Source organism: Rana temporaria, chromosome 2 (assembly GCF_905171775.1).
Source record: "Rana temporaria chromosome 2, aRanTem1.1, whole genome shotgun sequence".
Lineage (NCBI taxonomy): Eukaryota > Metazoa > Chordata > Amphibia > Anura > Ranidae > Rana > Rana temporaria.
This window is the reverse complement of record NC_053490.1, coordinates 522149868-522162872: the sequence shown is the minus strand read 5'-3', so window position 1 is coordinate 522162872 and position 13005 is coordinate 522149868. Positions and strand designations below refer to the sequence as shown.

The following is a 13005-nucleotide window of genomic DNA, read 5'->3' as shown; positions in this document are numbered from 1 at the left end:
AAGACGCCAAACAAAAACCTGATTGGGTTTTCCACTGTTTCTTACTGTATCCAAAAAAAAAAAATATTAAAAATAAACCCTTTGTGTCAATTTGCCAAATTGTAGTGTTGATGCAGAGTTTCTGTTCTGTCCATACAGGAGCCAGTACTTCCGGGATGAATGGAGCGGCTTCCTTTAATCCCAGGAGAGGGCGAGGAAGAGGAATTCTGAGACTATTAGAGGAAATGCCAGATTTTAACCCTACTGAAGGATAAACATTTTGTGATTTAATGTTGAATGGTTAATTTCAGTTTCTTGCATCCCTGCACTGAAAGTTGGTTATCCAAAATCTTGCCTTTTCCTAAAGATGAAAACCTTTTGATTTATCAGTTCGGTTATGTTTGTGTTTTGTGATCAGCTGACCAAAGATTCTGACCAGTGTTCTGTAGTTGTCAGGGTTGTAGAAAAACCCTACGTGAATTGTTTGCATTTTTTTTCACGCAAACTGATTTTCTAGGCCAGGTTACACAATGTGTGTACAGTTCTGTTATTTGCTGCAACAACCAGGTTACTGATGGCTTGTAGGATGTCATTGGTTTGATTTCCCGGACTGTAGATTCTCTTGTTTTACAGGAAATGCACAAGTTACTATGAATGACTTCTACAAGCAAGAGCAACTGAGGAATCCGCAGGCACTTAAAGTAGATAGCAGTACAATTATTATATATATATATATATATATATATTTTTTTTTTTTTTCTTCTTCTTTGTTACCATTGTGCCTAAAGTTGATGTTTGGTTACCAGTGACTAACCAACTTGTGAGTTTTGCTTTTGAATGCCATTCACATCTCATGACTTTATTTTGGTGTGTTTATGGCTGGAATAAGAAGGGGGTTAGAGCTGTTGCAGATTTTCATTGGCTTTCTGTCTGGTGAAAATCATAATGGAGCACCCGCTAGCCAAAAAAACATAAAGGTCCTTCCCCAATCAATCCAGATTTAGCCCTGGTTCACACTGCTGCGTTTCGATATGCGACTTGACATGTCAATTTGGCGGCAATGACACCGTCCTAATTAATGCAATGCCGCGCCAATTTCAAAAAGTAGTTTCTGTACTACTTTTAGTGATTTCTGCCCATGATTTACATTGACATCTGTGCAGACGTCTCTGTAATTGCGGCCGAAATAGGGACTGCCAGCAGGAGTGAAATCGTGTGAGTTCAGCTGAACTCAGACGCTTCATTCCCACAGACCAGCGTGAACCTGGGCTCGGTGTTCTGACCTTTTTTTTTTATTATCCTGTACCAGACTAATTTCCACATCATTGTTGCCATAAAAATCATATGTGCATTTAACATATTTTTAGGCACCTTATTTACCACCTATGTACGTCTCGCTTTGTATAGAATTGCAAAAGCCCTGAGGCGTCCTGGATGTAATGGCAGGCTTTGACCTGGTGGGAGGTCTAGGGAACTGTCACGTTTGATAGCTAAAAGAAATTGCAGGTTAATTAAAAAAAAAAAAAAAATATGGAGAGAAAAATTGCTGCAAGTAATTATAATACTTTTTTTTTTTTTTTTCCTGCAATTTTCTTTCATTGAGGACAGGTTCTCTTTAATTGTGTGTGTGTGTGTGTGTGTGTGTGTGTGTGTGAGAGATGGGGGGAGAGAGAGATAGATAGATATCTATCTATCTATTTATCGTATTTATCGCGGTATAACGCGCTACCGCGCACCCCTAAAGTTGCCCCCGAAATTCCTGTAAAAAAAAAGTTATGATTTCATTACTTACAGTTTTGGTGTCTGTCCAGCGTCCATCGTCCGGTCCGGCGTCCGTCTGCGGCCTTCGATGGTGTCCTCCCGGCTTCTCCAGCGCGCGCCTCAAGTCGAGTCCCCGCTTCCCGCGCTCAGTTCGAACGCCTCCGCCGACCTATAACGAGTGCAGTACATTCGGCAAGGCTCGGCGTCGCTCACGCTCTGTGACGTTTATGCATGAGCGAAGCCGGGCCTGGCCGAATGTACCCGAGTGTACTGCACTCGGTATATGTCGGCGCAGGATTTCAAACTGAGCGCAGGAAGCGGCTATCGGGGTATATCGCGCACCCACGATTTTCCCCTTATTTTAAGGGGAAAATAGTGCGCGATATACGCCGATATATATATATATATATATATTAGCATTTTTATCAGTTGGGACAATATAAGACCTTGGGGGGGGGGGGGGTCACATTCGCCAAGTACATCAATGCTATATTGGTACATAGGGGCGGCTGGAATTCAGAGAAAAAAAAGATGACCTTCGACTTTAAAGTGATATTAAAGGTTCGAGTTTTTTTGTTTGTTTTTAAACAAGCATATCATACTTGCCTCCACTGTGCAGTTCGTTTTGCAGAGTGTCCTCTATCTACCTCTTCTGGGGTCCCACGGCTGCTCCTCCCCACATTAGATAACCCCCTCTGGGAAGCTCTCTCCCGAGGGGGTTACCTTGTGGGTGCGCTCCTGTGTCATACACTTGGTGTCCATAGACGGCCAGTGTATGACTCTGCCCCGACGGCTGTGTCATTTCAATTGATTGACAGCAGTGGGAGCCAATGACTGCGCTGCTATCAATCTATCCAAGGAAGAGCCGAGAAGCCGTTGAGAAAACAGGGCGGGATCGTGCCCACGGAAATTTGGGGCTTAGGTAAGTAAAACTGGGGCTGGGGGGCCGGACACTGCAAGGTGTTTTTTTTTTCCACCTTAATGCATAGGATGCATTAAGGTGGAAAAACACAAGGGTTTACAACTCCTTTAAGCCCAAGTGTAGTTTTAAAGCGTATTTGTACATTGGCAGCCAAACTGCAAAAATACCTACTTTATATGTTCCCATGTAGGCTACTTTCACACTGAGGTGCTTTTCAGCCATTTTTGCGCTAAAAATTGTGCCTTTTTTAAAGTGCCTGAAAACTGCCTCTCAAGCCACCCCAGTGTGAAAGCTGGAGTGCTTTCACGCTGGAGCGATGTGTTTTGCAGGGCAGGAAAAAAAGTCCTGCAAGCAGCATCTTTGGGGCGGTGCGGGAGCGTTGTATACAACTCTCTTAAACCGCCCCCTGCCATTTAAATCGTTGGCCAGCACTGCCAAAGCCCTTCAGCATCAGCGTTTTGCGGGCACTTTTAATCCTTTTTTTGGCGGGGGGGGGGGGGGGTAAAAGCATCCTGCTAGCGTCCGAAAAGTGCTCTTACCGCCCCAGTGTGTGAAAGTGCCCTTTTTTAAATGGCATGACTTAAATTGCTGCTTACCCCTTTTCCTTGCAGAAAAATGTTACTCTAGCTTCTCCTTTTTATGTAATGAGTATTTGCTGTAAGACCCCCTTTCACACTGAGGCAGTTTTCAGGTGTTTTCGCGCTAGAAATAGTACCTGAAAACTGCCTCCCATGCTGCCCGACGGTGCTTTCACACTGGGGTGGTGCGCTTGCGGGATGGTTTTATTTTTTTGGTGCATTTCTTACAATTTTACATTGGAGACGGCAGAGCATTCCAGTGGATTGTAGGTGCAATGATTGGGCTCTTGTAGCGTCTGTGGCCAGCTCATATTAGGATACAAGCTTAAAGTGGTTCTAAACCCTTTACTATAATGCAGTGGTCTCCAAACTGCGGCCCTTTACTTGCCTTTATCCGGCCCTTGGAGCACTATCCCTCCCACTGATACAAGACACTATTCTGCTATCTGACACCAACAATGGAGCACCATTTCTCCCACCAACACCATTAATGGGGCATTATTCCTCCCTATGATACCAACGATGGGGCGCTATTCCTTCCCCTAATACCAGATGTTTAGTCCCACTGATGCCAGGAACATTTTCAACCCCACATGCCAAAGTTCGGCCCTCCAAGAGTCTGAAGGACAATAAACCGGCCCTTAGTTTAGAATGTTTGGAGACCCCTGCTATAATGCATACTATGCATTAAAGTACAACTAAAGGCAAAACTTTTTTTTTTTTATAATCTAAAGAGGGATTAGAAGTTATTGCTGTGTCCCCGTTAAAGTGGAGCTCCACCCAAAAGGGCGAAGTTCCACTCTAAGCATTTCTTCCAATACACCCCCCCCCCCCCCCCCAAATGCCACATTTTTTTGGGGGGGGGGGAGCATTCTGACATGTACCTGCTCCAACTTTCTCTTAAATCGCCTAGACTAGTTCTCTCCCCCTACCTCCCTTCAAATTTCTGGGACAAGTCACAGATCCCAGAAGATTGCCTGGACAATTAAGAAGGCACAGCGCAACTTGCGCATGTGCAGTGCACACCCGGCTGTGAAGCCGCAAGCTGTCACAGCCGGGTGCCCACACTCGTGATGCCGTTGCCAGGAGGAAGTGAAGGTTCGGCAGCCGCATCCCTGGATCGTGGGGACAGGTGAGTGTGTCAGCTATACTTTTTTTTGTAGCTACTGACGTTTAATAAACACAAAGCGGGAGTTCCACCCAAAAATTGAACTTCCGCTTTTCAGGCATAGATTTCCACGGATATCTACGCCACGTCCAGTGCCTCCTTCGTCCCCCCCAGCTGTCTTCTGGGAGAGACACAGGTCCCAGAAGACAACAGGGACCATTAAGATCGCGCGGGGCGACACGCACAGTGGGAACCAAGCTGTGCAGCCACAAGGCTTCACTTCCTGATTCCCTTAGCGAAGATGGCGGCGGCAGCACCCGAGGGACAGATCGGCTTCGGGTGCCGACATCGCAGGCGCCCTGGACAGGTAAGTGTCCTTATTTTAAAAGTCGGCAGCTGCAGTATTTTGTAGCTGCTGACTTTTAAAAATAAAAACGTTGGTGGAACTCTACTTTAAAGGAGATTCACCCTCCGTTTTTTTTGTCCTATTTGCCAGTACTGTACTGGCAAATGAAAAAATTTTCAATAAAACAAATCACAAATTTTGGGTCACCCCCCAGAAATTGGAGGGGGAATGTTCTAATCAAAAAATAAGACATTGGCGCAAATGGAGGCACTATGTCTGAATCCCGGGCTTGGGGGGAGAGTGGAAAATCAAATAGGAAATTAAAACAGATTGGTCCATAAAAATCCGTATGGAGCCCACAAAGATGGCAGCGTAAACGCAAAAAAACAAAAGAACAAAAGCTGGACAGCCGCACTCCAAAATTTTCTTTAAAAGAGATGTCTTTATTTTCAACTGTGCATACAGTCACTGCAAGCCCACAAAAATCAGTATGGCCAACGTTTCGCACTGGCGTCAGTGCTTAGTCATGGCTGCTATTACCGCATTGCCAGCACCCTGGTGGTTCAACAACCCCTGATCATCACGAGGCTCACCTGGAGCGGTGAGAATTCTGTCAAAGATGGCAGCGTAGTGTAGGAGCAAGAAGACGGCTTTGAGGACACTGGAAGAGAACACAAGCACCCACTAAGTGTAGCTTTAGAGCTACACTTAGGAAGTGAGTGGAAAGCCCTGCAAAGGTCACCATTGGAACATTTCCCTACTAAGTGTAACTTTAGAGCTACACTTAGGCCCCTTTCAGACGTCCGCTCCGTCTGTCCGTTCATTACAAGTCCTAACGGACTTGTAATGAATCCCTATGGGGACGCGTCCGTTAGCGGATGGAGCGTCGCGTCAGTCGGGTTCCACTTTTCCGAACGGAAGAAACCCTATTTTTCTTCTGTTCGGCGGAGCGGAACTGATGCAGACAGACAGTCCGTCTGCATCAGGTTCCCCATAGGGGACAGCGGAGCAGAGACAGGGCGGTCCCTGCACTGTGTGCGGGGACCGCCCTATCCGCCGACAGCTCAGCGGGGATCCCCGCTGAGCTTTGGCGGACCCGGAAACGGTCCGCTCCGTGTGAAAGAGCCCTTAGTAGGGAAATGTTCTCATGGGGTAACCTTTGCAGGGTTTTCCTGTTTGGTTAAGGGAAATCTGCAATGGGACACAGATGGCAAAACAAATCGCACAGGGGTTATAACCCTCCCTCACTCTTATCAAAATGAAGGAAAAGTTTTGCCTATAGTTCTACTTTAAAGGGGTTGTAAAGGTAAATGTTTTTTCACCTTCATGCATCCTATGCATGAAGGTGACAAAACATCCGACGTGCGTCCATGTGATCCTCTTCGGTTCCCAGCCTGGCCGTTGATTGGACGGATTGATAGCAGCACAGCCATTGGCTGGTGCTGCTGTCAATCACAGCGGATGCCGCGGGGGGCCGAGTGATGCAGTCGACGGCTATGCCCGCCGCTGTCTCACGGGAGCGCGCTCGCAAAAGCTTTCCACCATGCAAGCTCGCATGAAGGTGAAAAGCTTTTGCGAGGAGGAGCCGAGACAGTCGCCGAGGGACCCCAGAAGACAGGGTTAGGGGACACTGTGCAAAATGAGCTGCGCAGTGGAGGTAAGTAGAACATGTTTGTTATTTTAAAAAAAACGTTGCCTTTAGTGTTCCTTGAAGTTAAAAAAAAAAAGTGTCACCGAACCTCCCCAGCCCCCACTTATACTTACCTGAGCCTATTCCCGATTTTTAGCACTGTGCATAAGACCAGCGATTCTTGGCTGCTCTCTCACTCAGCATATAGATAGCAGTGGGAGCCAATAGCTCCCACTGCTGTCAATCAAATCCTGTGATGAAGGGGGTGGGGCTGAGCCACCTTGTGTGTCAATAGACGCAGAAAGGGTGGCTATGAAACAAGCCTGCATGAGTGCCCCTATAGAACGCAGCTTTCTGTAGGGAAACTTGGCGAAGAGGAGGAGTCAGGCGTACCGGCGAGGGACCCCAAAAGAGGAGAACCGGGGTTGGTCTGTGCAAAACTATTGCATAGAGCAGTTAAGCATGTTTATTTTATTTTAAAAAAAAAACCACAAAGCTTTAATATCACTTTTAAAGAGGATCCTATTCAGGCTGTAAACAATTACCGGTCCAAGGAACCTAGAGCCATTCTCGCTGGTCTTCGGGTCCCTGGCATGTTTACTAAGGGAAGTCTACTGTGACTCTACTATGTGGCTTCACACTGCACATGTGCAAGCCGTGCTGCGCTTTGTGAATGGCCTTTGACGCACCAGAAGGGGGGGGGACAAACTTCTGCTAGGATCACCTAAGTCAGTGTTTCCCAACTCCAGTCCTCAAGGCACACCAACAGGTCATGTTTTCAGGCTTTCCATTATTTTGCACAGGTGATTTGATTCGTTTTACTGCCTTAGTAATTACCACAGCCGTTTCATCTGAGGGAAATCCTGAAAACATGACCTGTTGGTGTGCCTTGAGGACTGGAGTTGGGAAACACTGACCTAAGTGATCTGAGTGGGTACCTATCAAAACTGGATGGGTAGGGGGGGGGGTAGTTTCTCAGAAAAGCGCAACTTTAACTTTTGGGCGAAGTACCGCTTGAAGGCAGTAGCAATGTACTACTATGGTTGCATCGCTGCACTTGTGCTCCATTGAGAACTTCAAGTTCCTCTGCAGCAGTGGAAGATGGGACTTGTAGTCTTTCCATGCACAGATATGTGAATAAATGTGGCTGATTTAGAATTAAAAATGAAACCGAAGCCTGGGGGAGGGGATATAAATGGGGAACACAAACATATAGTGAGGCATTCTCAAATTTGACTCCAAAAGGGGGGGAATACACTGAATTGCATCGAAAGGAGTAAGCGTTCAATATTTAAAAGTTACAAAGGCTCTAAAACAAGGTAGCAACCTTACTGTAAAACCCAATACAAAATAATACTATTCTCCATCTGCTTTTAAATAAAACTTCCAGGGCCTGCAGGTTGTTGCGATGAGCAGCCACAGTATCTGAGTGAGAACACTCTGAGCTTGGTGGTCCAGATTTGATTTAAAGTCCAGATAGCTGCTATGTGTACAAAGTATTCCTCACAGCAGTTCCCCCTGCTGCATATATTGTTAAAAGCAAAATTGTAAAATGTTTGTTGCTTATTTGACTTAATTTCAATAGGAAGGAAAAACTTCCAACCTTGAACAGTATTATTGCTCTGTTATAAGTTTGAAATAAAGTTTAAAAAAAAGGAAAGGTGTGTATGTTCTTCTCTTTCATTTTCTCTCCTGCAATCAGGGCAGGTTGTGGTGCTGTGGATAGTCATTGCTCAGGAGTATCATCAGCCTTGACTGAAAGGAAGTGGGTTTAACCACTTCATTACTGGGCACTTAAACCCCCTTCGTGCCCAGACCAATTTTCAGCGCTGACGCATTTTGAATGACAATTGCGCGGTCATACAACACTGTACCCAAATTATATTTATCATTTTTTTTTCCCCACAAATAGAGCTTTCTTTTGGTGGTATTTGATCACCTCTGCGATTTTTATTTTTTGCGCTATAAACATAAAAAAACTGAACATTTTGAAAAAAACACAACGTTTTACTTTTTGTTATGATAATATCCCAATTTTTTTTTTAAAAAATAAAAATTTCCCTCGGTTTAGGCCGATACGTATTCTTCATATTTTTGTTAAAAAAAAAAAAACTCAATAAGCGTATATTGGTTTGCGCAAAAGTTTTTTTTTTTACTAGTAATGGCGGCGATTTGCGATTTTGTGGCGGACGTATCGGACACTTTTGACACAATTTTGGGACCATTCACGTTTTATAACAGCGATCAGTGCTATAAAAATGCACTAATTACTGTATAAATGTGACTGGCAGTGAAGGGGTTAACACTAGTGGGTGAGGAAGGGGTTAAATGTATTCCCTCATTGTGTTCTTACTGTGTGGGGGGAGGGGACTGACTGGGGGAGGTGACCGATGCTGTGTCCCTATGTAAAGGGACACAGATCGGTCTCCTCTCTCCCTGACAGCACGTGGAGCTCTGTTTACACACAGAGCTCCACGTCTCTGCTGTGTCACCGACGATCGTGGGTGTCTGGCGGACATCGCGCCCGCCAGGCACACGCATCGGCTCCCGAGCGATGCGCCGGGCACGTTGTTTCCCCGCTGCGTGCCCCCAGCGGCACGCACGGGGAACAACAGGACGTCCACCCGGCACTTGAGAGCCGCGCTGTGGACGTCTTTCGTCCATAGCGCGGATCCCAAGTGGTTAATGACCATAGGTGTGCTTCAATTTACAAAGTAAAGTGTGTGTGTTTGTTTTTTTTTTTTTAATTCCTACACCCACGAGTTGCAGTAAAGAACGCAGTCGGTGCTGCTGGGGGAATCCCTCCTATGGCACTATTCCCTCCCAGTGAGGAGAATGGTGGCGCAGAGAGCCATCCCTGCCAGGAGAACACCATGATTATTGCCAGTGACTATAGCTGCTGGCAACACGAGCATGTAAAAATCTGGCGTGCTGGTTGTACCCAAGTCAATCAATGTATTGACTTGGGTACAATCAGTCTGCCTATAGATGGCTGGAATCTCGGCTGGTCCCTGCTGAGTGAATCAAACCCTTTGTGGCTGACTAAAAGATGTGTTTTTTTTTTATTGTGGTGCATTTTTTTTTTTTTTTCCCGCTTTTGATTTATACTTGCCTAGGTGGATGCAGTGTCTGTCCCCCAGCGTTTCTAACATTGAAAACCTTAGTGAACGAGGAGGGGGGCAGAGCCGGGAGAACCTAGTGATCAGCGCTGTGGAGTGGCCGGATCAGGCTCTCAGTGGCCTGCTGGGTGCCAGTCCAGGCATGTGGGCATGCGCCCGAGCCTGGACAGACTGTGATGTCAGCGAGCGGACTTCAGACCACTCTGCTGAAAACCGGTCACAGGAGTGCAAAACGAACTGCACTTCTGTGATCCACATGAGAAATACAGCCAAATGAGCTTTGGCTATAACTTCTTTTATATTTTTTTTTTTAAGGAAAAACAAAGAGAATTGGGATTTTAAAGGCACAAAAAAAATTGAAAATCCAAGCATAAAAAAAAAACCATGGTAAGCAAGCTGCTTTAACCACTTGCCGACGGCAATACCTATGTATACATGTTGCCGTTTTCAAATGGTTTACCGGGATTATGGCTGAAGATATCACCCATAATCCCAGTTCTGTTTTTTTTTCATGAAACTGGTCCGCGTGGCTCATGAGCTGCTGGAACGTTTTTCGAGGGGACATGCCGATCGCTGCCGTTTTTCTTTTGATCGACTCTATGGCCTTAGAGCAGGGGTGTCAAACTGGCGGCCCTCCAGCTGTTGCAAAACTACAAGTCCCATGAGGCATTGCAAGGCTAACAGTTACAAGCATGACTCTCACAGGCAGAGGCATGATGGGACTTGTAGTTTCGGAACAGCTAGAGGGCCGCCAGTTTGACACCCCTGCCTTAGAGGATTGGAAGGATGTCCCTTCTGGTCCATGCCAGAAGGAATTTATATATATATATATATATCGATATCTATATCTATATCTTTTGCTTTTAAAGGTAAAGGAGAGATTTGGGGTCTTTTTGACCCCAGATCTTGTCATGAAGAGGACCTGTCATTCCTATTTCTATACAAGGAATTTTTACATTTCTTGTAATGGGGGGGGGGGGGGAAGAGTGATTTAAAAAAATTAAAGGGGCGGTGTAAAAATAAAACTTTACTTTTATTTTTTTATTTTTGCAAATACCGCATGACATAAAAATTGCAATGATTGCCATTTATATTCCCTAAGGTCTCTGTTTAAAAACAAAACTATAATTGGGGGCTATAATTTTCTAGCAACAAATACGTATTTTAATTTGTAAACAAAGTGCCAGAAAAAGCCTGGTCTTCAAGTGGTTAAATGGTCAATAATCAATACATGTCATATAGTTTACCATCATTCAGATCTGGACAAAACATGTTTTCAATTTCTAAAGAATCTTCATGAGGGACAGACAAGTGGTTGCTCTAAATGAAAAAAAAATCAATACATTACCATGTTCATGAAGTTCTTAGAGAATTGTAGGTAGTAACAATCATACCTTGTGCTAACAACTAGAAGCCCAAGGCTCCTTTCACACGGGCGGACCGTTCATAGACCCCCCCCCTTTTTTTTTTTTTCAATGATATTTGATCACCTCCTGGTTTTTATTTGTTGCGCTATAAACAAAAAAAAAATACCAATTTCTCTTTCGTTCATTGACTGACACAGCACTGTAGTCTTGACCCTAGGGTTATATCGCCACCTTCAGGAGAGGACTGGGCAGAACATGTTTACAGCCAACTTGCACAGCACCGCCCAGGAGGCGGTCCTACTGGCTAGAACCCCACCTCACACTGCACTCGGCAGCTCAGTTTCTTTCTGCCTAGTGTAGAAGGACCTGGCTCCCGGCGGGAACCATTGGTCCTGTGGATTATTATTTTTTTTCCTACTTTTTGATTCCTGAGATCTACTATCAACTGCCAGGTTGGTGACAGGCTGCATAATATATAGATCCTGGTAGACTCCCCAGCCCGGCCATCGAGTGTGAGCAGACCATAGCTACGCGCTGGGTCGGCCACGACATGCCCCGTCTGCTCCAGGGGTGACTGGTGGGCTATAAGCTCCGGGGCCCACATATGACCGGGCTACTGCTGTCTGAGTCACAGTGGGCCGTGGCTGGCAGCCACACTGTACTGCTCGGGTGATGGGTCTGTCAGAGGAATGCGCCCAGCAGCCCCCACAGGATGGGTAAGTAGGAGTTCCACCTGTCCCGGCAGAACGGCACAGCTGGGCATTCCTTGGAAGGTCGACAAGGAGGTCCCCCTCTCTTCTCTCCCTGTCCTTTCCCTCCTACCCTTGCATGAGCTGCTGTGTGACTGGGGGTTTCATCCGTGTTCTGGCAGGGGGCTGTGCTGGGTTGAGGGTCCCTCCTTGTTGTTCTGGCCATACTGGGGGTGTTCTGCTGTGTTTTTTGATGTACAGGCTGCCGCACTGAGGCAGCTTGGTCGTGCCCGTTTTTGTGTGGTTTTCAGCAGGGAAGGCTGGTGGCCATTTTCCTGGAGCCGTGGGTGTTGCTGAGGTGGCCGGCGGCCATTTTCTTGTGGTCTGTTGATTTTTACCTCTAGCGCTGGGACTGTTGCCTCAGAACGGCACGAATTGCACAGAACACCTCATGACTGGCACAGGAGAGTGAACCGCAGTGCAGCTCAGCGCAGTACCTGGATCAGGGTGGTAAGTTCTGCGGGGGGCCCCTCAGTCTGTGACAGCTGGGAGGGTGGACTTTTTTGTTTGCCTTGCCTTTGTCCCAGAGTGTCAGGCGAGTGCAGGTCAGCATGGCATGCCTTCTCCAGACATTTCTGTGGTGGCAACCGGTTTGCCTGCACCTGCGGTGCCTATGGACGCTTTGTCGGCAGTCCTGGAGTCCTTTGTTGCCAGGGTGGAAGCGGCGTGCGGGTGCAAGGGGGGTAAAAAAACGTCTTCTGGTGACAGCTCTGATTCAGACTCGGCCTTGCTGTGGCACACAACCCCTGTTCTAATGCGTAAGAGGGTGCGGACCAGGACTATTCGGACAGTGAGGATAAATCCGTGTTGGGTCAGCGTAGGAGGAAGCGCTTGTTGGAGCACTTATCAAAGCGGTGCGGGACAACCTAAAGAGAGAGGATGCGGTGGGGACATCTTCTGAGGTGTCTGTCCCTTTTGGGTCCCACAAGCCGGCCCGCACGGCTAAGGTGTTTTCCTACCTAACTTATTTTAAGTTTATCTACAAAGAATGGAAATGGCCTCAGCAGGCCTTTTCAGTCCCAAAACGCATGGCGGTCTGTTACCCCTTTGAGGAGAGTTTCCTGAAAAAATTGACTTCTCTCGCAATTGTGGACCCCCCCCCCCCCTGTGTCCAGGTTAAATAAAGTAACCACTATTCTGGTGGAGGGGACCCCTTCTTTTAAGGACCCTGCAGACAGGAGAGCCGAGGCGGTGGCCCGGTCCATGTTCACGGTGGTGGGGTCAGCATTGCCGCCAGTATTGGCCACGGCCCTAGTGTCTCGGGCGCTTACTGAATGGGCAAAATTGTTGCACCGTGAGTTGGAAAAGCAACACGTTTCCTCAGTCTGCATGGAACTGGCAGACCAGCTGGTGCACGGCCTTAAGTATGTCAGCCTTAGATACAGCTCCCTTGCTTTCTAGAGCCTCAGTATCTGCTGTGGTGCTCGTGCCTGATTTTGCTGAAAT

General features: G+C 46.7%; 1 protein-coding gene across 1 annotated transcript in view; it reads left to right on the top strand.

Annotated features, from left to right (window-relative positions):
• MAEL (maelstrom spermatogenic transposon silencer) overlaps window positions 1-365 on the top strand; it is a 35116-nt gene extending 34751 nt beyond the window's left edge. Inside the window, exon 13 of the mRNA XM_040339085.1 lies at window positions 139-365. Coding sequence (XP_040195019.1) covers window positions 139-254 — 116 coding nt within the window. The 3' untranslated portion in view covers window positions 255-365. The remainder of the gene's footprint in view (window positions 1-138) is intronic.
• Window positions 366-13005: the final 12640 nt, after the last annotated feature.